We start from the raw sequence: 24613 nt of genomic DNA on the forward strand, positions 1-24613 counted from the left end.
TTGGAAGATATTTGGCTTTGTTTTCCTCTGATATTATTGAACTATTCTCCAAATTTTTGGGGAACAGTTTTTTGTGTGAACACATTTTTAATGACATTATGATTATGAAGATGAAATATCAAGTAAGAATTACTGGCTAGCTGTTTCCCCAAAATATTTTAACCATATAGGAGACATGCTAATTAAATGACAATGGTATGTGTATATTTATTATTACAGTTTTAATTACCTAACTGATGTATTACCAATTGAAGAACCAAAGTATTTTGTGTGCGTTTGCCATTGAAAAATATAGTTAAAGTAAAAAGCTGCAAGAGTAGTTGCCTCTTGTTGCTCTATCTTTGATGTATTTCTTTGAAATAAACTTTAATTCACAATTTTCATAGGGAGAATGAACCTTTTTTAAAACACATTTTACAGTCTTTTGGTTACTATTCCCAGTAATGCTGTCACAATATTTAAATCCGACTAATAACACAAGTTTTATTGTTATCCACCACTTATCATGGGTCACCATCTTGCAAAAGCATGGAAATGTTGCTTTCAATCCTGAATTTGAATTGACAGGTAAAATTATTCAGAATTTAAGAATATTTCATTCACTCGGAGCATTCTGGTGGAGGTTGAGCTATGTGCTTACACAAAGCACCTTTAAAGTCATCCAATGAATCATCCTGCTTCCTCTGGTCCAAATGCTGTAAATAAATACAGGTATTTATTAAGAGTAAATAAGATTCAAATCCAAGTTTTCAAGTCAATCGAGTAAAAATTATTATGAACTGTCACTTATTAGTCTAATGGATTTATGAAGAGCGTAGTTTATTGGTATAAATGCATTAGAGAAAACCTTTTTGATATTTCTCATGTATTATATTTTAATCTTCAATGAATACCAAAGAAACTGTGGGAGATCCCATTAGATATAATTATTTATCCAACCGCAATGGGAGGCTATACCATCTTCATGGTTTGCCCCAGTATTTGTTAAGAACTCTTTGCTCTAAAGAATCAGCCCATACATATTTTTGTTCATGCCAACTTTAGTGATTGGTTCCTAAGATTTCTGTTTGAATATGGGAAAAGATTATCATTAGCTTTTTACTTACATCATTATAGACAACAGTTGGGACAAATCTAAGGGGTCGTCTGATTTTATTAGTCTCTTGCTCTGCAGCCAATTGGAGGTTTGTTCCTTGTGATGATTGATAGCACTGCTCTACATCCTGATAGTTCAGTCCCACTTGGGCAGCACACTAAAAACACAAACATATGCCATTCGAGAAAACCTCCTCAAAAACCCATCCTTAGCCAATAGACCACTACCAATAAAAAATAAAAAGTTGGGGGATATCAGTAAAAATAGATGATGCTGCTTTAATGTTTCAACATAAAATTAGTGCTGTAGTGGCAAACCTATAGGATAAAGTAAAAAATAGATACACCATAATGTTTTTAAAGAATTTAATGGCTCCAAATCAAAATTATTATATCTTGTTTACGTCTATTTTTATTTTAAACTTAATACCTTCTCAATGGGTTCTGTACACTTATATACTTGCAAAATCACTGCCAATTAACAGAAATATCACTGTAAAATACAAATATAGTGTGTTAAGGCCATTTAATTTCAATTTTAATTGAACTAGTTTGCTTTGAACGTTGAATTTAGCATAACTCATTGAAAGTTAGAGTCAAGCTAGGAGTTCATTTCACAACTGAGTTCAGGTCATGTTAGAACTGAATCTGTCCACCTGTGCAACCTTACAGCTGAAAACTCTCAAATTTGGATGCATTAGCTGCACAGATATTTTTATTTTTTTAGTTTCATGCAATGCAATGTTGCTCGCTCATGCTGAAAATTATTTGAACTCTCATTGTTTTACTGTATTTTATCTTATATATTCTTTACATTTAGTAACATACTAGTTGAGGGATGCAAGCACCCTTTCATCACCATTTGGAATCATTGATTTATTCTGGTACAGATTTAATTAAAAATGAATACAGAAGTAACTTAATTTGCAATGGGTTAGGCACAACAACTTCTCCATTACTTTGCATTAAAATTTAAACTAAATGTCTCAAATTTGACCAAACTTTTTGCTTAGAAAATATTCATTTTTTGCATAAGTTTTTGAGGTTTGATGAGTAAAAATATGATTAAAAGTACCCACCTGTGGGCCAGCTAACGAAGGGTCCGATTTTGACATAACACAAGTGACAAACTGCACTTGGCTGTCTTGTGTGGACAAAAGAGACAGCGCACAAGACTGCATTTTGTTGCCACTACATTCCTTAGGTCCATGCTGACAGAAGAACACAATTGTTCCATCAGAATATTTACCGCTCTTTCATGGAAAAGATAAAATATTAATTATTCAATGAAAATTTAAATCATGGATGAGATAGATAATTTTAAAAAATCCGAGATAGCTTCTCTTGTCTGCATGAGATTGTCTCATGACTGCTACAAGAGATGCACCATCATTCATTCAAAATCATATGTTACAACACAAAATTTATTTTCACTGATAAAAGTAATTAAATTTTGGGTAAACTCCATAAGCACCAATAGTAACAGATTTATTTAACCATTAGGGACTTATATAACTAAAAATTTTAGCTCTGCATAAATGTTTAATTTATTCCTGAAATTTGAATAACATCTTTTTTCTGTTGCATACCATTATGGGCTGTTAAAAGAAAGTTTATTTTGTGATTCTTATACCAATAGGATATTGTATTACTATTAATGGTATTCTAGTGATTAAGGAAGGTTTTGACAAAAGAATATATATATAAAAACTGCTATAATGCTAAGCCTCACCAAACATGCCAAAATGTGAGATATTACCATGCAATAAACCCTTCATCAAATTACCATACTTTCTGCTTCCCATCATAAAGGAATCTGGCAAGAAGACTTTGTGAGATCAGTGTTAATTAATGTTCCAAAAAGATAAAAGCTACATCATATGAGGACTCAGAATAATAAGTTTGATTTCCCATGCGTGCATTTTTTTCCAACATATCATCGCAACAATATTTATTTTCCATTGAGGGATGAGTGGTGATAACTTATTACAGCTTAAGGAGTTTTCATTTTATTTTATTGATTAACGAGGCCTTAGCTAAATTTCTTATATTTTCTTTTGCCCCCTTCACTGTGTTCCTTCAGTTCTCTGTCTTCTAAGTTCCCATATCTTCAAATCTCATGAAGCCTTCAGATTGCACTTATTCCCATCTCTCTGATACCACAATACACGGAAGAACAACACTATGCCCTATATCAATTTTCTAAATGCTTCCAATTAGATTCTTCATCATCAAATCTCACCTTTTTCTAATGTCTTTTTTATTTATGCCAGTTTCTCCTGATGACCTTACAATTGCCAGTTATATTGTAAATACTTTCCACACATATGTAATGTTTCGTGTATACAACAACCAGAATTATTTTTTTTAAGCTATTTATTTGATTTTTTTTTACAAAACAACCTTATCACCTTCAAAGAACTCTTCATCACATTGCATTTATCCAATTTGCGATTTCATTCCTGGACACATTTTTCAAACTCATCTCTTTTGATACCTGACAGCTCCAGCCTCATTTTTTTCTTTACCAAACAAGAAGAAATCAAACCGACCGATGCAGGTGAGTAAGGGGCCGGGCACAAGTGTGTCATGTTATTTTCGGCTAAAAACTGGTGCACTGAAATGGCTGCATGAGCCGGTTCATTGTCATAGTGAAAAAACCAGTCCTTCATCTCCCACAAATTGGACCTTTTCTTGTTGCACATGTCATGCAATATTTTTAAAATCTCAAATTAGAAGGCTGGATTAACAGTCTGACTTGGTGGGACAATTTTAGAAGGTACAATCCCTCTCACATTGATAAAACAAATGAGCATCGCCTTGGGGGTTTTATTTCACTTGAGCATTTTTTGGACAAGGCGACAATGAAGTTTTCCACTACCTTGATTGCTGCTGTTGTTTGAGGTTTGTCATCAAGTGACTTTTAACCTTTTTTGAAGTGAGAAAACCATTGGCACACTCGAGTTTTTCCCATAGCACAATCCTTGTAAGCTGTTTTTAACATCCCAACAGTTTTTGCAGCTTTTTCTCAAGCAGGAAGCAAAATTTCACAGTGGCTGTACACTTAAACCCACCATGATAAAAAACGAGGAGCAATTGAAACTGCTTTTACAAAAAGAATTGTTGTAACTGAACACAACCGTACCATATGACAGCAATGCCTGCACTGTACTGAGAACGATTTGCACTATGCTCACCTAGCAGAAGAAATGCATACTAAGTAAGCTCCGCCAACTGCAGCACTATTCTGGTTATTTTTGAGTACCCCCTCATATACACTTTCCTACTTGAATACTTTATACAGTTCATTTTTCTTGAGAATCTAAGTCAATTTTTTCTTCTGGTTCATCTTCATCCCATAACTTTCTCACTGATAGTAAAGATGAACTCAGCAATGACTGCATTCCTTAGACGACAGACTAACAACAGCTTTTCCCAGAAAAATTCTGTCTGCGCCACCTAATAGATATACTAATATTTGTACCTTTTATCCCCCATGCCAAGACCTCTTCCTCTCTGTTTCCTAGATGCAAAGGTAGAGAAGGATGAATAATGATGGTTTGTCTCATTCCCTTGCATTTCACTGCCCATTACGATACTCTTCCAGCTAAATTCACCTTTGCAGACTAATAAATACAAATGTTAAAATATATGTCATTCCATTAGTTATAATCCTATTTGTTTTCTGCAACCTTTTAATTTGCTTTTAAACACACACACACTCTCTCTCTCTCTGCCAAATGCCTTTTCTAAATACGCAGCAAACAAATATATTATGTCAAATCTACATTACTTTCTGCCAATATTCTTAATATTTTTATGGCAACAAATGGTGTCTTCATATTCCCAGACCCACTTGAACTTAACACAAACCTGAAGATTTTTTTCAAAACTTTTGTAGCCATTTCCTATCACTAAATTTACCTCAGCTGAAACTAAACGTATCATCTAATATCATTTAAATTTTGCTGTTTACTCTTTTCTTGGGTGAGTATTAGAATACACACACACACACACACACACACATACACATATATATATATATATATATATATATATATATATGCTTTCATAGACGTAACACGGAAGTGCCGAATAGTACAATACACAGTAACACATAATATACGAGGGTCATCCGGAAAGTAGTACCCGTTCGTGCCGCATGAAGTGCTGACGACGCGAGTAGCCGCTGGACGAGGTCAGATAGCTTCAGTGGCTTGTCTGCCTTCTCTGAGCCAAGTTGCGTGACGCTAGCATTGCCTGTGTTGTTTCTGTGATTGTTTACAATGTTTAAAAAAATTGAGAACGCCGCCAGTTGTGAAGTGAGGGCAGTGATTAAATTCCTCAATGCAAGAAACGTTCGCCCATGTGATATTCATCGCCAATTAAAGGAGGTGTATGGAGACAATGTAATGGACGAGTCGTCTGTTCGGCGGTGGTGTCGCAACTTCAACATGGGGAGGGGGAACACACACGACGATGAGCGTTCGGGGAGACCGTCTGTCATTACAGACCAACTGGTGAGCTCAATTGACGAATTCGTGAGGAACGATCGGCGCGTCACAATTGATGACATCTGTGAGCATTTTCCCAATGTTTCTCGAACAATTGTTCATGAAATTGTTAAACACCATCTGCATTATGCAAAAATTTGTGCAAGATGGGTCCCTCGCGTATCTCAATGAGCTGGCGGCGAAGGACTATGCAGCAGGAATACAGAAACTTGTCACACGTTATGACAAATGCCTTAATTTGCTTGGAGATTATGTTGAGAAGTAGTTTAAAGTATCCTCTTTCAAATAAAATTTTTTATGTTTGTTAATATTTACTTTTGTGTCTTTATTTCACGAACGGGTACTACTTTCCGGATGACCCTCGTAGAAACACAAAAAAAGAGAACACTCACACGTATTTTCTTGATATTTCATATATATATATAGTAAATTAACCTGAAGTTCAGTTCAAGTGATGGTAGAGTTAACCCAGTACTAAGACTGACGGTGTGTGAAATGCACACATCAGTGTATTTTAGCCAGTTCCTTCCACTGTACCAGTTATGGCTGCCAAGGAAGATCTGGTCCCCGAAAAATCACATAGCTAGGGTACCCGGATAGGCTTCTCCGGTTAATCAAACGCGGGCCCTCCAGGTCAGTATTTCAAAGATCTACCCCTGGACTACTGCGACCACCATATATGTATATAGTTTTAATTAACAACAGATTCCTATAACCATGGTAAATAATTTGTAAAAAAGTAACTTACTGCAGACTTTCCAAATGGGATGAATCTTATATTCATATATGGAGCCATTGACTGCCATGTTGGTTGCAACTGGTTGATGACAAATCTGACGCTGTCTGGACACAGAGACTCGTAGTAGAGTGAGACATTAACCTGGAATAAGAGTAATGCCATAAGTAAAAAATGTGAGGTAGAAATAAAATACAGAATTTATTTTAACATTTGATATACTTTGTAAGAGCTACAAAGAAATTTCTCCATAACATTTTGGACAAGATGTTCAGGGAGGCTCCAATTTAAATGGGAAATTGATAGTTTACAATCAGTGAACTACTTATACTTTGGGACTTTCTCTTTGCCTCTCTCCTTTTCCCTATCATTTGATCCTTTTACATATACAAATTTTGTTCCTCACAGCCTACCCTTACCTTTCTTTACACCACATTCCCACCCCAGCCACCAATCGTTATCTCGTTCCAATCTAAGTGAAAGTTCCACCAACATCGAGCCTGTTCTACAAGCGCCCATCGTTGGCGGATTCTCGAGTGAGTTTTAAAGCCCTACGAGTGACCATACCATATTTTCGATTCCAAAATTTTTCTCTTCCCACGCTCTCCTCACTTCTCCATAAATGACCCTTGAAAAACTCACTATTTAATCTTACTTCTATATTATGTATGGGTAGAAGTAGTAGTTTACGAATTTTACTGGGGATCGGAATGGTGCTGTAGCTAACATACAGGCTTCCTACCGAGTGGCTTCGAATCCTGGAGGTGACATATTTTTCAATGGTGTCCCAATCCCTACTTGAGGTGCTTCGTGGTGAGTACGACGTCCGTCGGATGGGACGCTAAACTGCGGACCCCTTGGCTTTTTTCGATAAGGTGCTAACGCCGGGTTTTTTCTCCACCCTTCATCTTTCCCGTCCATCCCTAATGGCGCAAATTACCTTAGCTGTCGATCGCCTTCCCCTAAAAAACTACTACTACAAATTTTATTTGTAGAAGTTACGTTTGCGCCCATGAGATGTTTGGAGCTTTCGCAAGGCCAATGTGCTGGGAAAATATAGAAATAATTGGGGACTAATCAATACTTTTTTTTAATTGGTAAAAGATGGGGAAAGGGCCTAATTATTTAATTAGAAAAATCTCAAATATTGACTGATCTCGGTGATACCAGTGTTGATGGAAGCGACAAGGGACGATCAATAAAAAAAACTTCGAATAATTTCCAAACTTGGGAAAAAGGACGTCCTATTCGTCAGGAAAAAGCTGGAAATTCATAGAATGAGTAGCTACGCTTTTTTTACTCCCAAAGTACAGGTCTACTATTTTAGTTGTAAAATCAAAAGACTAGTACTGTTGAAATAATTCCGAGCAGTTTAAATCTGCATTTCGATTCTCCCAGGTAATGCCAAAGCCAATGAATGTGTGATTGGGCATTTAACCGGTACTTTCCACTTCACCATGATGAACTCCGACGGCTCTGGATGACTGAACGGCTCGCTGAACGATTTCTGAACGAATCGAGTTTAAAATCTACGTTGGATGAAATCGCGGGTGATTTAGTACGGCTACAAGAACTTAAAAAACAAATCTCTTTTCGGGACGAGCTTTCGATTAAGTGCCAGGCAGTCGTGGGCGGGAAAGTGGGTATATAATTGAACAGATGCGCCATAAGTCGAGTCGGGACGACGGCAGTGAATTGAGTGCCGTTGACCTCATTCCCTTGAAACCTTTTACTCCCGCACTTTTTCCAATTCCTGCCAACTTGCCCCTTCGTTCGAAAAAATGATTTCACGGCGGGAGAGACGAGGACCTTTCCAGTGAAAGTGGTTGTTGAAAAAAAGGTCTCGAAATGGATTGAAACTGGAACATACGTCCTCAAAGGATTGTGACGGAATTAATCGGCCCAAGAGTACGCGAACTTATAACAGCTTGCGCCGAAAATGTTTACTGGACGAAGTGTAAGGCCATCACCCCTTTTACAACATGCTCTCACAATAAAGCTTGGACGGAAGCGATGCAAGTTAGTGCTGAGGGAGCGCTATGAAAATAAAATAGATAACCCCCACTAAAGAATAAAAAAGCATAAAATAATACCCTTTGTCTGGAAGTTTTAGCTCAACCGACTGTAATTATGTCGTTAATGCTAAATGCTACCATTACACTTGGACACCGTAGATAAAATTACGTCATTCCTAGTATTTTTAGTGAAAGATACCATAGTCATTTTTAGCATTAGCCTATCGGTTTGGGTAGGCTTTCGATGGACCTAGACTATGAACTGCTACACTTCCAAGTCCCCCTTAACATCAAACTAAATACATACTCATGAATCCCGTTTCCCTATAATTATTAATTTAAAGATAGTTAGTTACATGCTGAACAATCAGATCTAACCCCTTTTTTTATGACTGCTCTGAGTTTACATTTTCCATTTTCTTAAGAAAATAATCCGTCTTAATAAAAAATTTAAGCCAAGAATATGAGATAATCTCTTACTTTTCCATCAGCTCATGGCAAACGCGAGAACATACGTATTTACAAAAATTTGGAAGCTGCCAATGACGCGGTTTAATTACCGTATAAGCATGACGACGGATAATTGATTACCTCAATAGAAGTTTTGAATTGTTGAAGACACTTAGAATTATGTTTTTACAACATTTTAATAAAGAAGTGCATTCGTTTAAAAGTCGGTTTTTGGAGGGCGGCAGTTCGATATCTTGATCCATTAGAGAGTTTACTGCATGGTTGAGTATCCTGAAGTTTTCAATTTCAGAAACTATGTAGGCCGTAAATCTACGGCCTTTCAACAAAATAGCTTATACCCAACAGATACCCAACCATCTAGCAAATTCTCTGCCATCGAATGATTGAGAAATTCAAGCCAGATTCAATATTCTTGACATGAATGATATTGCGCTCAAGAGTCATCACGAACGTAACTTACTGTTCAACTTTGTTCATTGAAAATAATCTAAAATTGAAATATTTTTCCATCAACAATTTCATACCAAAATGTGCAATCACTAGTAGGCAGTTTAATTACAAGAAGATACGTTCTTATGCCCTTTCTTCTGTTCTCCTTTCCTTTGACTTTTGTTTGATTTATATTTTTTCTATGCCCATAAAGCAAATCTTGTAAAAACCACGTGATAGGAATCATTTTCACCCGGTATGAATGTATTTTTCTGCAATGAAATACTAATTTATAAACTATGCCAGGATATACTGAAGAATTAACCATCTCATGATTGATGAAAATTGAGGTTCATATATTCTTGAATTGTTAGCCGAGACAGCCCACTTTAATGTTATCCTTCTTTCGAATAAGGTATTATGTCTCACGCCCATCGCTCGTACATGTAGAAAATAGTGCTTGCTATTCGTTTAATCAGTCAATTAATTCTCCTCGAACTTCCTACCTCAGCGATAACTCGTTGCGTGAAAGTGAAAGTAATCCATTTCGACGACCCCTAGAGTTTGTGGAATATGGAATATGTATCGCGGTACATACTTATACAAGTGTGAAATAAGGAAGGAATATAATCCACGGGAGTTTCTCCCCAGCCGGTAGAACCAGAATATTTATGTGCATCACTTCCTATACAGATAGAATAAGAGGTGTTGCGTACGCGTAATCAAATTTCGCATGCAATTAAAATTTCCTCAAGGAACATAGAAATATCAAGACTGTGCAGCCCCGTGCGTATTGGTATATGACTCAACACGAAATGTAGATACATGAATAAGATGGGAAGGGGATGGTTTAAAATGTAGCCTATTGGAAATACGGTGTCTATTATGCATTGAGACACAAGAAAGAGTAGATCATTGTGAAATACAAGAACTAGTAAGTGCCCTGAACTATGAAAAGGAGCATCAAGTTTCCGGGGGTTTGAAAATTCATGTTTTCAATATAACTTAGAGGCGAAAAACCATCAACCAAAATAGGTCGCCGTAATCATCCCGAAGCGAAGTTTGATGGGTAGGGATATAGGTACTTGTTATAAATCTATAAAGGGCGCGAAATTCTCTCTTTAACAGGGCATACATTGGGACCAGTTCCTTTTCCTGTAACTTCCCAGGAAGATCTGTCACTCGAATAAGCTCAGGCGAAGTTACGAGTATCGAGGGATGAAAAGTGTTTGATTGAATGAATACAGGCGACTGAACTTAAGTGCGCCTGAGTGGTGGGGGACCCCTCTACCGAGCCGATCGGCCGGAACCCTATCCACCGCTTCGTTGAGGCTACAGCGAACCAGTCGCCATCGAATATCGTACGGACCCTGTACACGTTTCTTCTTTCTCTTTATATAAGTATTTAATATTTGCCAATCAAGTTAGATTATCTTTCTTGATTTCTTTATTTCCAGTTATTTATCACGTACTGTATTGAATTCTTCTTTCCCAAACCGTGGAATGGATGGAGCTTGAATTGACAGTTCATCGAGATACATGGATTTAAAAAAAATATTTTTTGAAAACGGTCTCCATGAGGTATTCATTTGACTCACGGCAGAAAAATACTAGCAGGAATATAGTTCCACAGTTGTAAAACCCTTGGCAATCCAACACAAATATTTGAATTTAGTATTTTTTTCTTCGTTTTGAAGATCAATGCAATGATCTCCTTTAAGAATATGTTGCGAAAATATCTTTATAATCAATAAACGACGAATGTGCGTCACAACCCATAGGGCCATAAAATTGACGGAACGCGATATTTTGAAATTACATAAATTCAGTACAATGTCCAATGAACCAATCATATACGACCTACGTCGAACGTCATGGCTTCGGCAATCTCATGGCCGAAGAGACTCACAGTGCGAGGAAATTGGAAGTTTCAGGAACATTTGAACATTTTTTAACACGAAATGAATGGAAATTCCGAGAGAAATGCAGTCTAGCCCTTAAGTAAATGTTAAAGTGGAGTAGGTTTGCTGAAATAATTTTAAATGAGGATTTTTTTACTTTATCTATCCCGAATTAGCACGAATTGAAGAGTACTATGAATAAAAAATTTTTAAATGTGGGTAAAATTGAAAAATTGGAATTGCATACGTAGGAACTCCATTTTTTGTCCATTTTTTGCCTAACTTTTGATAATGGATTCACCCGAAAAAACAAATTTGGCATTCGTGGATTTAGGGGATGCGACCGACAGCTGAAGTAATTTGCGCCATTAGGGATGGATGGTAAAGGAGGAATAGTTGAGAGAAACCCGTCGTCGGTATTAATCTACTCTTAACGAAAGGCGCCAACGGGTCCGCAGCTTAATGTCTCATCTGATGAACGGCGACTCACACGAAGTGCTCTCCACCAAGCACCTCAAGTAGGGATACCACTGAAAAAAATCCGTCGTTTCCATGAGTCAAACGCTGTGGGAAGCCAGTACGCTAGCCACTGCAACATCTTGATACCCACTAACCTTCAATCTTGATAGTAACATCATGGTTTCGCAACCAAAAGAGCTGAATTCAAATAGAAAAGTCTCTTTCGTCACCGGCAGAAAATTCAGCTAACTTAAGCGAACGTATATAATTTTTAAATTTTTCTATGGTGATTTAAATAATTCGATTGGCGATTCCATTTACGCTGGGTTGTCCTGTGGTAAAATACAGAATAAGTTTTATACTGAGGGGTCATAAGCAAGAAGTTTTGAGGAACTTTTCTTATTGGAAAAGAAAAAATGTTAACTTTTGTATCTTTTCGAATGCATATGAATATTCCGGCTTAAACATGTGGTCTTGTCATTATTGAGGTATTGGGTACATTTGGACTTCATACCCGAAGTCAAGGCAATACTCAATACTTATACATTCAGTATAGAAACCGAGTAAATAATTTCAAAAACGAAACTCTGAGAGGGGTTATTTTTCGTGCCATTTTCCACATTTTTAAGCGGCTGTATGTTTTTAAAAATCCAAATCAGTGATGAGGAGATCATATACCCCGATGTGGGGTTCATCCACGCTCCTTACCTTGAAGTAGGAGGGCATTTCATTCAAATATATATTTGGGGTGAGCTTTCAATGAGGTGATGGAGCATGAAAGATTAACAGCATCAGGAAGGAACTAACGGAAACCCTGGAAATGTGGAGCTACGGTGGTTTGGGGAAGATCAAATGGATGTCTTGGGCAACAATCGGAGAAGGTGAAACGGAGAATAGGTGAAGGAAAAAGTCGAATTAAAACTGTGTAAGAAATAATAGATATACTTGTCGAACACACTTTGGCACATTATAGACTGATGAAGATAGCTGCATAGGGAAGAATAAACTGGAATACACACGGAGGAAAACCTTTCAAAAAAATTCATAGAAAAAATTCCAAAAAACGACGGAAAATGCTGCGACATATCATAGAAAGAATATTGGCAGGCGTCAGGGAGAAGATATCTGCAGACATGGAGAGGTTAGACCAGTGATACAAAATCTTTGTCTATTAACAGTCCGCACAGCATATATTTTTCGAGCACGCGGGCCCCATTCATAAAATTGAAATGAATGCAGAAATAAATTCGCGTGTTTGAATTATTTCATCAAAGTAGAAGGTTAAATCTTAACTTAATGAAGAAATTTATATTTTAAAATTAAATCGGAGAGCAAAGCTACTGAAATCATTCTAAAATAAAAGTGACGCTTCAAATATCCTTCAATTAATAAATTCAACATGAGTGCGATCGCGGGCCGCTAAAAAAACATGGGCGGATTGCGAGTGATCTATCCTCTATAATAGGGTTAGATGATAGAATAATTTAGCCGTATCAAATCAGTGTTAACTACGACGGTATGAGCGCAGAATACGATAAATATTTGGGTCGCGACTACCTGAAAATGTCATCCGCGAAATTTTCATCGCAAAATCAGAGGCGTTGCCTTTTGAAATTTCAAACCGAGGAGCGCATCATGTGGAGATAAATCAGGCACATTGCCAGGACAAAGGTTAATCACTTCATGCTCTCTTATATTAGGTTACGCGACCTCAATATAAAATAGAACACAACGTAGCCAAACTTGAGAGTGGGAAATAATTTATCGCAGCGGTGAAATACCAGTCGAACAACAGCAACGATTACCCTGTATTTGAATTTACCCGTGAAAATTTCATTTATTAGTGATTCGGTGAGGAAAGTGGCCTGGAATCAGTTTGCCCATTGCATTAATTCACTTTTTAAAAAACGTTTGAATGACGAAAGTTCAATCTAATGTGCAAAGTGTTCGAAATATTCGAACCTGAACAACACTTTCCTCCCCAATGCACGTTCCTTATGTAGTAGCTGTCGCATAGGTAAGAAGTACCCAATTAGGAGAGGGAACATGTATCGTCTACAACCATCATAAATCTTACCTTGATAACTTAATTAAGACTTCCATCTGAGGTTTCCATCTTTATAGTGACAGTTTGTTTGGTGTACGGAAGTTAATCCTAACAAATGCCGAGGGTATGACCAGGGAAAATATTCTCTCGCTCCAATCATTGATTAGGGTTGACAATTAGAGATATGAGGGTACATTTTTTGAAAGACTATTTCACACGCTTGTCCTTGAAATGTGAACTTTCCTCTGCTCTTGGAAAGCAAACTAATCCCGCTTGGACCCAATAAAATTAATGGAACCACAGAACAAGACCAATGGCAAAGCCATTTTTTACAGCAGGAACAGCATTCTGTTTTCTTAAGAAACTTGAAGAAGTGGTTTTTCAAGTTTTTCACGATATCTTCGCAGATACTAAATATACAGAAACAGTTTTACACTTTCATATACGCACATGAATAAATGAATATATTATTACATGGGGTTGTGACCTACACTTCATGCTACAATCATTACTACGTTCGTAATTTTAGAGTCGGAAATCAATCAGTTTCAGGGGTAATATGGTGGAAATCCATCATGATGAATGAAGGCACTTGGCTTTTCTGCATAAAGTAGCGTTACATACGACTTAGGCTGTAAATAAAACTATTTTATATGGAAATGCCAAGTGTCTTCTTTCAGCATTTAGAGTCACAATTAATGCCTGCGAAAAAATTAATTAAAATAATTCTCGAGTTTCAAAACGAATCCCACTTACTATCCTGATAATTTAAAAAAATATACTATTGTAATACATACAACGACCATACTTATAAACAGTGATAAAAGCAATACGATATGCATTGCACAAATACACTGACTGAGACATGAGTCTAGCCTAGTCTTCTGAAAGTGAATCAAATACTGAATTTTTCTCGCTGTAGCTTAAAACCAAAGTAAAAATAATTAAATGTCTAAATTAAGAATAAAATAATGGGTAGACTTAGCCCGTTCAAATGAGTTAAAATCAGAGATATATGTACAGATGTACTCACGAATTAACCCATGCAATTCGAAGCTGCCTATTAATATCCCTGTATACACGTAAGGGCCTGGAGCCTGTAATTGTGTTATTGTGTGTCCTTTTTTTTCGATTTTTTCATTTTATTACACAAAATGTGTGAGCCAAATTTTATCCCAGTATTTTCAAATCATCCTCTGGTTCAATCTGAACATTTAGTTTCTAGCGTCTCCCCAGACTGCCCTATTCCATTTCTGACGTATCTTTTCAATCCTTGCCAAGTCTGTCGCACAGGAACCTTCCATCACCTGCTGCACTTAATTATTCTTGTTAGAGTAGGTGTTCGATGCCACTCAAACCCACATAAACACGACACAAACTGTCCTTCACTTTCAAACTGTCAAGTCACATACTGCAAATACGAGCCTCGTAGCCTATTAGTTCCATCATCAAAAGCTCCTAAAATTCAATCCAAAATGGCTATTCTTTTCTTTCTTGTACATCGCCTTTTTAGCATTCTTCCCCTACAATCCTCTGCAGCGTCCCAATGCCCTGCGATATAATACAAAGTTACATTAAGTGAATTTTTATGATAATCCAGTTTGGAAATTTCTGCTGCTCTCTTCGATTTTAAAGGATAGGTGGTTACCGAGATGGTGCGGTGGCTAATGAACTGGCTTTATACCGTGATAGCCCGGCTTCGAATCGCGGAGGTGGCAGAATTTTTCAGTGGTATCCCGATTCCTACTAGGCTACCATTCGAAAAGTACCACAAGTATTGCCCACCACTCGTGGGGTGGGACGTGAAACTTTGTGGCCCCTTGGCGCCTTTCGTTATGTACAGGCTAGTACCGACGCCGGGTCTCTACATCTACATAGATACCCCGCGACCCACGAAAAAGGCTTGCGGTAGGGCGTGCAAACACCAGGTGAGACGGTTAAGGATTAAGGGAGAGGAAGGGAAAAGGGAAAAACCATTCTCTAAAATAACATCGTAAAACGTGCAAATTTATGTACTTGTTGACGTAAACCTTACTTTAAAACAAGCGCTAATTTCACCCGAAAAAAGAGTTCTTTCGTGTACGAAAAAGGAGGAAATAAATGAATCACAACCATTTACACGATAGACCTCCGTCATAGGTCGACCGAAATAGGTCATGCAAAACTGCAACGTACGAAATGGTTAGTTCTATTAAGTCATGTCCATACAACTCATGGTCCCTACACCTAAAGTCATTAAAGAAAATGTTACACCCAGCTTTTTCCAGTGGCTAACGTACTGGATTCACACCGAAATGGCCCGGGTTCGAATACCGAAGGTGGCAGATATTTTTCAGTGGCATCCCGATTGGTATTCAGTGGTATCCTACTTGAGGTGCTTTGTGGAGAGCACTTTGAGTGAGTACGCCATCCGTAGGATGGTACGTTAAACTACGGACCCCTAGGCTCCTTTCGGCAAGAGTAGGCTAATGCCGACGCCGGATTTTTCTCCACCCTGCCTCCGTTCCCATCCATCCCTAATAGCGCAAATGACCTTAGCTGTCGGTCGCCTCCCTTTAAACTACTACTAGCTTTTTCCATTCCCTTAGTCTTTATTATTTCTCTTCTGATTTCTGTCCACCCTGCCTCCATTTCCTTAATATCCTACCTCTACCAAATGGCCCGAATGATATTAATGGTCTCCTCCCTCAAATAACTGCTACTACTTGAAAGAAAATACGATCCTCATGACGTGATAAATTTTGCCAATGTTCATTTTAAATGTGCACTGTAAGAGTCGAATATCGCATACTCCACATGATGGGGGCTTTAGAATTATTCAGAAAACTGATCGGAGAGTCTGCTGTTCTTCTCGTTTACGTTCATCGTAGGTGTTTCGGAACCCATCTGTCGAATTCAAGCGCAAGCTGTACGCATTCGATTCAGCCGCCTGTCTAGGAGTCACCTGTCATGGGGAGAATGGGTCCCTCGCTCCGGGACCAACCCCATTAGGCGTAGCGACCGACATATTGCCGCGCGGATTAAGATTTTTCCCCCTTCCCGCTAATATCCTGCACGTCGCCCCGGCTCAGCATGGCATCCGCAAATGGTAACCATTCTCTCACGTCCAGCGCCCGAGGCGGCACTGAAAATTTCATCACCCTCGCTTTGACGGGCGCACGTCGGGCCCGCTTCATGACTGCTCAATTGGTTTTCAAGGGTACGAAAATTATGTGCATTTGTCGCTGGCAATGGGGCCGAGATTCTCATTGAATACCATGAAATTAAACGCGGTTGAAACGAATTGAGGGCGCGCTGTCAGCGGGCGACGATCTTCGGGCTAGACCCCTCGGGGACCTTTAGGGGTGAGTGGGGTCGGCAGCAGGACTCGAAAAACTTTGAAAAAATTGGAAAGCATTAATTTTTTTTTTAATCGTAATCTGTCTTTTTTAAATAATTAGTTTCTGGTGCCTTTAATTTAAAGTAACTATTTTTTGTCTGGTATTTCACATATCTAACTATAATTATCACATACGAGTTCACTGTTGAATAGGTTGCGTATTGATAAATACGAGCTGATAGTCATGATTTGATAAAAAGTATTTCGGATATGCGCCAGAGAGGACGCACTCACACATTAAACAAAAGGATTGTTCAAACCTCTTAGATCGTGTGGTAGCGCTCGTATCTTAATTACCTAGCCTTTTTTATAAACCACAGAGATGTAAGGGCCGAGATTTGTCGATAATAGACTAAAGGTAGCATGGAAAGTAGAACTCAAGTTTCTGAAAACTCGATATGTGTAAACATATGCACTAATAATAAAAGAGGATTTTCAAAAACAGAGAAGTAAGTCCTAGTTGCCCTGCTACCCCAATCATTTACAAGTGCCCATACTGACACAGATCGTCATCATCATATACAGCCCACAACTTTATTGCCCGTTCCACTACATAATTAAACATCGATAACGGATTTTGCGTGAAAATAATTTTTAGTTCCACAACTTAATTTCAATTATTTGTAGTTTCTTATCAACAAATCTCAGTACTTATGCTCTGTGATTTAAAAAAAATGCAGAGTAGATTAGCGGGACTCATCCGCAACCTGTACATGTCTCAGACTGATCAGGAGCGTGTGGCGGATGGACATAGTCCGAATGGGCAGTGTTAGGAATAGGAGTAAGTCAGGGTTGTCCATTTTCACCGGTGCTGTTCAACGCATATGTGGAGGATATGATTCAAGAGGCATGGGAAGAACTGTAGATAGGAATGAATGTCGGCGGGGAATTCGTAAAATCAATTAGGTTTGCTGATGACCAAGCTTTAGTTTGTCAGTCAACTCAGGGGTTGCAAGTATAGCTGGGTGTACTGAAAATTCAACGCTTTAGATATTAACTGAAAATTCAACGCATTAGGGATGAGAGTAAACGTAAATTAAACAAACGTCATGCGGTTCTCCAGAAAGAGAAAGGCTAAACTTTAAATTAAAATATCAGGGCCAAAACTAGAGCAAGTGGAACAGTTTACGTATCTCGGAAGTGTTTTGGACGAAAATGGTCAGTGTTGTAGGGACATAAGGTGGAGAATTGCACTAAACAAATAGGTTTTCACGAGGAGGCGGGAGTTGATGACAGGGACGTTGAGTATGGATGTTAAGAAAAGGCACGTCAAAACTTTGATATGGCGCGTAGTCATTTACTGCTCGGAAACGCGGTAATTGAATCAGGATGATAGGAAGGTGTGAAGGATGAAGAAGGTGAAGTGGACAGAAAGAAAAACAAATGAAAATTTGCAAGGTATGGTGGGGGAGGAGAGGGGATATTTGAAAGAAAATTGGATGTCGAAGACTGTGCAATAGGGGTCAACGTTGGGCAAACGAGGAAGGGGAAGAAATAGAAAAGGGATGTTGGATAGAATGAAAGGAGGAAAGAAGTATGGGGAATTGAAGAGAGATTTAATGTAGGGTCTAATTTCAGTTTGTGTTTTTTGGGTTAGGAGAGGTAAGTAAATACATGGTGTACAATTTTATAGGCTATGCTCATCCAAAACCGACCTTAACCGGTAGAATACCAATAATAATAATATATCTAAAAGTGTGATACCAGTGTGTGGAGCGTTCAGTTATTAACTTGGGCCTCCCTGGTGATTCTTTTGTTAAACTCCATCTTAAGCTTAAGGGACGTAAATTTTGGTTTGCTAGACCCACAAAGAAAACTATTCATTTTGGCGCAGGAAAAATGCCACCTTCTGACCTGAATGTGCAAAATTCAAACGCCATAGGGGTTAGTTCGATGTAGGTTCTATCCACAACTATTAAAATCAATGCCGAACTTAAGGATGGATACCTTGATAGCGACATTTCAACGCGATGGTAGAGATTTTTGAATACCACAAACTACAGAAAATTACGAGGAATACATTTCTATCCTCACAGTAATTCTCGATAATTCTTAAGATGGTCCTAATTTCGATGTAATATTAAAAAAATGTGATCTATCTTGAAAATGATGCGTAAATTTTGGGAATGTTGTTCACATTATAGAATCACCTGGGAAATAATCAAGTATAATTTCCTTATAACTTTGTGATTACCCAAAGTTAAACCAAATAATGTAGACTATTGAAAATGTCTTAATTTTGGAAGAATGCAACCACCTTTGCAGACCTCTTCCCATGTCCAAGCTCTTCTTTGTAGACAGGAAAACGATAATAACCTTACAACTCTGTGTAATTTTCATATGCTAATGCATACGTTATGTTCTTCCATCAATAGCGCAGAAAATTTTGTCCGTTTTTTTGTGAATAAGCCAAGTGGAAATGGTAATTTCAGAAGTGACCCACTATTCTATACTCAAAGGGGCGATGTGAAATCGTAAAAGTAAGTACATATTTACTCGGTGAAGGAGAAAGAAAGTCGAGCCGGGCCAGTTTTTCACGCCAGCGAAAATAAAAAAATAGGCAAGCGAAGGTAGGAACGCGAAGGGAAAAATTCCCCAACGAATGCCAAGAAACGATTGGGGGAATATCATGCAAGCATTATTTTTCAAAAGTTGATTCGCCTTTGAAACACACGTGAAATAATTAGAAACGACTTTCTCTCGGGAACACATGTTAAGGTGTCCTCACTAGGTGTCCACGCCCACATTTGTTGATAATTCGGTCAGCTCCTGTAAGACCGGTTGGCAGCCAGCCTCACGAGAATGGCGGATCTGGATACCGCTCCTGTTAAAAAAATCCGATGTTACGATACAAAACCCTATGCCACGACAGTTTCATGCAGCCGACGGCCTAGCTAACGAGTATTCGAAACCAATACGGTAATTTTATGCAATTTTAGCTTTCTAAAGCATTGCTATTCACTAAATAAATGTGGTTTTTGCATAAATATAATAACATAAACAAATTGTTATCATAAATGGTGATTTACAGGTTTCTCCTACAAAATACACCAATTACTCTAGTGTGAGAGATAAAATGTTGCTCTCAGTATTCCCCTTTCGATATCATTGAGTAAAGATCAGGTAAAACTCAAGAGAAGCGGTGGTTTAATACCTTTAATTATACACGTTTACCTGAAATATATAGATAGGTTTTTTAATGTTGATCCTAATTCCTTATCGAAATACTTGTCATTACTAATGACTCGAAAATAATATAAATTTATATAAGGTTTCTTGAAAGGAAATTAAGTATTTGCCAAGAGTCATTTGGATATCGTTTTTCTAAATAGTTAAACAGAAAATAGCCGATAATATGAAGCGAAGTCTCTGAAACATTGGTTCTCGAACTAAAAATTGGTAAACCTGTTATGAAGCCTGATATTTCGTTGGACAAATCTCCTGTCATAGTGGACATTGTTGATAGGCCAATCAGGAGAAAGTTCTCAAACTCATCATCTGATTTACTTTCTTTGGGCTTTTTTTCATTCAAATGAAAGTTATGTGCAAAAAATTTCCGTTTCACCTTTATGCTCCGTTGATACAGGGCGAAGAGGTGTAATACCAGAAGGGTATCGTTCCTCAGAATGAGACGTTGAATCTTTAAAAAATCTACGTCACAATTATTATCGAAACTCCCCCGGCTCATCACAGCCTAGAATTATTTCGTTTACTTATAGAATCAATATATTCATAATATGCAGGTTCTGTTTATAACATCCTCCTTCGGGCGTGCGCTCAGATAGGGCCTCAGATTTAGGAATATATGATCGCTTAAAAACATGTTCGCATCATGTGGCATTCAAAATTACATTCTTTTTTTCATTTCACCAAAAAAAGTCATTTCTGTGAGACCGAATGGAAGAAATATCTTAGTAATCACTGAAATGAAGAGAGTAAAGCATACCCGGAAAATATAATACCAATGTTTTAAACTGCGAGTGGCGATTCACTCAAGAGCAATTCAAGACTTAGATATACGAAACATTCCTCAAGGATGTGCAGCGGGGGGTGTTAGGGCACCGGTCATTCATGAATACATATGTGCAAATACATATATATATATATATATATATGCATGTATGTGTGTGTGTATAAATATATATACTAATTTATTTCGAAACAGATATAAGGAAAAGGGATAGGAACACGCATAAAGGATGAACACAGGAGAGGTGGGGGAAGCGGAATCAAGCAGATCACGAATGTAAAAATAAAAATGTATAAATATATTTTTACATTCGTGATCTGCTTGATTCCACCCTCCCCACCTCTCCTGTGTTCGTCCTTTATGTGTGTTCCTATCACTTTTCCTTATATCTGTTTCTATATAAATGAGTATGTGTTCGCCGTTTGGCGGGACTTCTTGTTTGAATATATATATAAATATATAAATATATATATATATATATATATATATATATATTCAAAATATATATCAAGTTAGCACAAGCTAACAAAAACACAGAAACACAAAAAAGAAAAGAAACTCATACGCTTTCGAATTTTCGGTGGTCAAGCCACCTTACTCAAGGGAGAGAAGGAAGGAACCGACTCTTCACTCTTGTGCCACCGAAATATGGGTAAAACAAAAATATGAGTTCCTTTTTTATGCTTCTAAGTTTTATGTGCTACCTTCTCGATTGTGAATAAACTTATATTCACTTTTGCAAACATTTGTCATGAATAAGTGTAAATATATATTTGTGACTTTTAGCGGTGATTCATAGGGCCATCGAGCACCTCTAAATCCGGAAGCCCATCAATAGAGGTAACGGACTTGATTTTCGCGGCTACTTAGATCAGAGCTACGACCCGACAACTTCGGTGTTAGATATCAAAAGGCTCGGGGAACAACACCATTGGCCCAGAAACTCCGTTGCGTAATTTTTAACGGTCACTCTAGGCGATGGGTTGCTGGGCGTTGTGTGAGAGCGATACACGGCGCCCGGCATAGCCTTAATCTTTTACCATTCGAAGAAATTTTTAATGGCGAATTTAGATTTAATCATCTTTCGCGAAACTATGACGGAATTCTTCCTCTGCTCCGCTTATGATATTATGTGATGATTGGGAAGGAGGAGGTTATATTTGAGAAAATGTGCTGTAACGCTAAAGCAAGTATTAATTTGCTTTTGCGAAAATTCGAGCAGCCCAGGCAGATACTTTTTTTTAAATGAATATTCGGAAATTCTACTTTAATATAATAGGGGGTTAAGCGTTGAACGATAGCATTAATGAATTCACATAACAAATAACGTTCATTGCTACATTGAAATGGCGCATTACTGCCATTCGATTTCCAACTGCGGCGATGTATAGGAAGTGTTGATTTAATGATGGATGTCAAAAATCGAGAAAACAAATATTTGGGTTGTAAGAGAAGATGAAGGGATAGAGTCAAGGTAAAAAATTAAAGAAAGAGATTTAAATATTTACTAATGTGTTTGATTTTTATTCGGTATTTTTTAATCTTAGCATTCACATTGGACATCATTTTGCAATTTGAAACGTATCCAGTTCGTCTACGCTCGCTTCCGATGACGAAGAACGAACGTTCTCTACGGTGTTTCTTCACATTGGGGCAAGGGACGGAACCAAATAAGGCTAGAAATGGACTATAGGGACAACGAAGAGCACACTTCACCCTGAATTTCCCGATGGATTTCATTGAACATCTCTCAGGGACATTTTTTTCCGTTTGGGTGGCATCCAATCAAACTTTTAATACTTCTGATAGTGCTGCTAACTTCATTCAAAAATCTTTCCTCTAAATGACTACAGCGGTATTTACTTCCGCAAGAGGAGGGACTAGGGCTTACGAATACAAATAGCATTTCAGCCGAAAGGTTTCACCATGGGGTCTACTGGCGAGTGCGACAAAAGGATTTAGAATTTCGTGTGAAGAAATTTTCATATATAAAAATATAATGGAATAGATACAAACAATTTATTATTTTCATCTCAAAACTTCATATCTCTATTATTTTATACATATTTGCCAAACAGATTTAAACAGTTGTCATTTGTCTGAACTAGTTTTCAGATTCCTTCAGCATAAAATTCTGCCGCATGAGATGGCAGCCAACCGATGACAGCAACCTTAAGTTCCTCGTAGAGACGGGCACAAAGCATGTAGTAGTCTAACTTTTCAGTCTTACTTCCATGCAACAGAGTCGTATAAATCTGTGAGATTCCAGATGTTGCGAAAAGCCGGTTTTCACGAAATTTTCGTTAATTTTCAGATGTACTGTTTGTAAAGAATTAGCACAACGAAAAAGTATGGTTCAACGAACAACACTCGTATGATTTAGGTTTTCACCATTTAATATTTCAAAAATATTTTATGCTAATTTGGGGGGTTTTGAAACCGGTGACGTCCTATTTCTGGGGGTACGCGGCCCTCCGTATTCTATACCCACGCTAAGCTCCACCAATGGCGAGAGGTTTTATCTTTGGGCCGGCATCAACTGCCTCAGAATCGGGCTAGAGTATAAAGTTCACATAACAGGCTGCGAATGCTGTGATGTGGTAGGCATTAGGACACCGCCACAATAATCTGCCTACTAAGTGCATCGCTTTTAGTTAAAGCATAAGATTTCATAATCATCACGAAAAATCCGCCAAGCCCTTTATTTAATGGTGTCCAGCTTCCCTTGGTGGAGTTGCTCCAAATTGGTATCGAATCAACAACTTGGTATTTCCACAAATTTTGTTAATACTATATGCACGACCCGGGCTTCGCCATTTCGTGACACATTCTAGTGAAGAAATCACGACGTGACGAAAGCTCGTTCATGCATATGCATATGATATAAAGTCGATGAACTAATTACAAGTCTTTTTCTACCCAACGTTACTTTTGCATTATAAGTCGTAATGATACATCACGGGCGAACGTTTCGCAGATGCCCGAGTAGCTTTTTTCGCGTAACCCTTAGCAGGAAGAAACTTTCTCTCGGCTAAACTGAAGAATACTATAAGTTACCAGAGCCTGACTTCACGCCCACCCTGTTTTCTGAGAGCCACCAAAAGGTCGTGTTGCAGATGCTGTTATTATACCAGCCTTTGTCATCAACGTTTTTGCAAATAAACGGGATGTTCATAATGGGAAAGAATAATATAATTAGGCTTTTCGGTCGCGTCTCTTTGGGTGCTTGACTTTGATCCGTCGAGATCACTCATCAAGCTAGGGAATATGTATTGGAATCCGTCAGGGGCATATTTTCTTTCATTTCTATCATCCGCCCAGAATTAGTTGTGGTCATCAGAGCAGGTCACCATTTATTGATGTCATGACCTCAGCTGTTGACCACCTAATGGCTGCCACTATTTGGGTGAAGGAAGGATTTTGCTCATGGAGTGGAGAAAGAATATCTTCTTCTGGTCATAATGAAGGGGGCCAAGGCGGGAAACGATTTGGCGTTCCGTACCGAGCGGTTTTTCATCCTATGTTCCCAGAGTACCGATCTAGGAGTCCGTCGGGGTTCGACCTCCAGACGAACTGGCTTTCAGCCAATGGATGGAC

At 38.0% G+C, this 24613-nt stretch overlaps 1 protein-coding gene across 2 annotated transcripts in view; it reads right to left on the minus strand.

Annotated features, from left to right (window-relative positions):
* Positions 1 to 211: 211 nt before the first annotated feature.
* The window catches only part of LOC139695119 (GILT-like protein 1), a 49262-nt gene continuing 24860 nt past the window's right edge, over positions 212 to 24613 (minus strand). For both annotated transcript variants that reach the window (XM_071593757.1, XM_071593758.1), the window contains 4 exons: positions 6358 to 6489; positions 2175 to 2348; positions 1107 to 1253; positions 212 to 695 (listed from right to left, as the gene is read on the minus strand). In XM_071593757.1, the coding sequence (XP_071449858.1) occupies positions 600 to 695; positions 1107 to 1253; positions 2175 to 2348; positions 6358 to 6489 (549 nt within the window). In that variant the 3' untranslated portion in view covers positions 212 to 599. The remainder of the gene's footprint in view (positions 696 to 1106; positions 1254 to 2174; positions 2349 to 6357; positions 6490 to 24613) is intronic.

The sequence above is a fragment of the Hetaerina americana genome, unplaced genomic scaffold (genome assembly GCF_022747635.1).
Source record: "Hetaerina americana unplaced genomic scaffold, ioHetAmer1.1.p SCAF_6, whole genome shotgun sequence".
Taxonomy (NCBI): domain Eukaryota; kingdom Metazoa; phylum Arthropoda; class Insecta; order Odonata; family Calopterygidae; genus Hetaerina; species Hetaerina americana.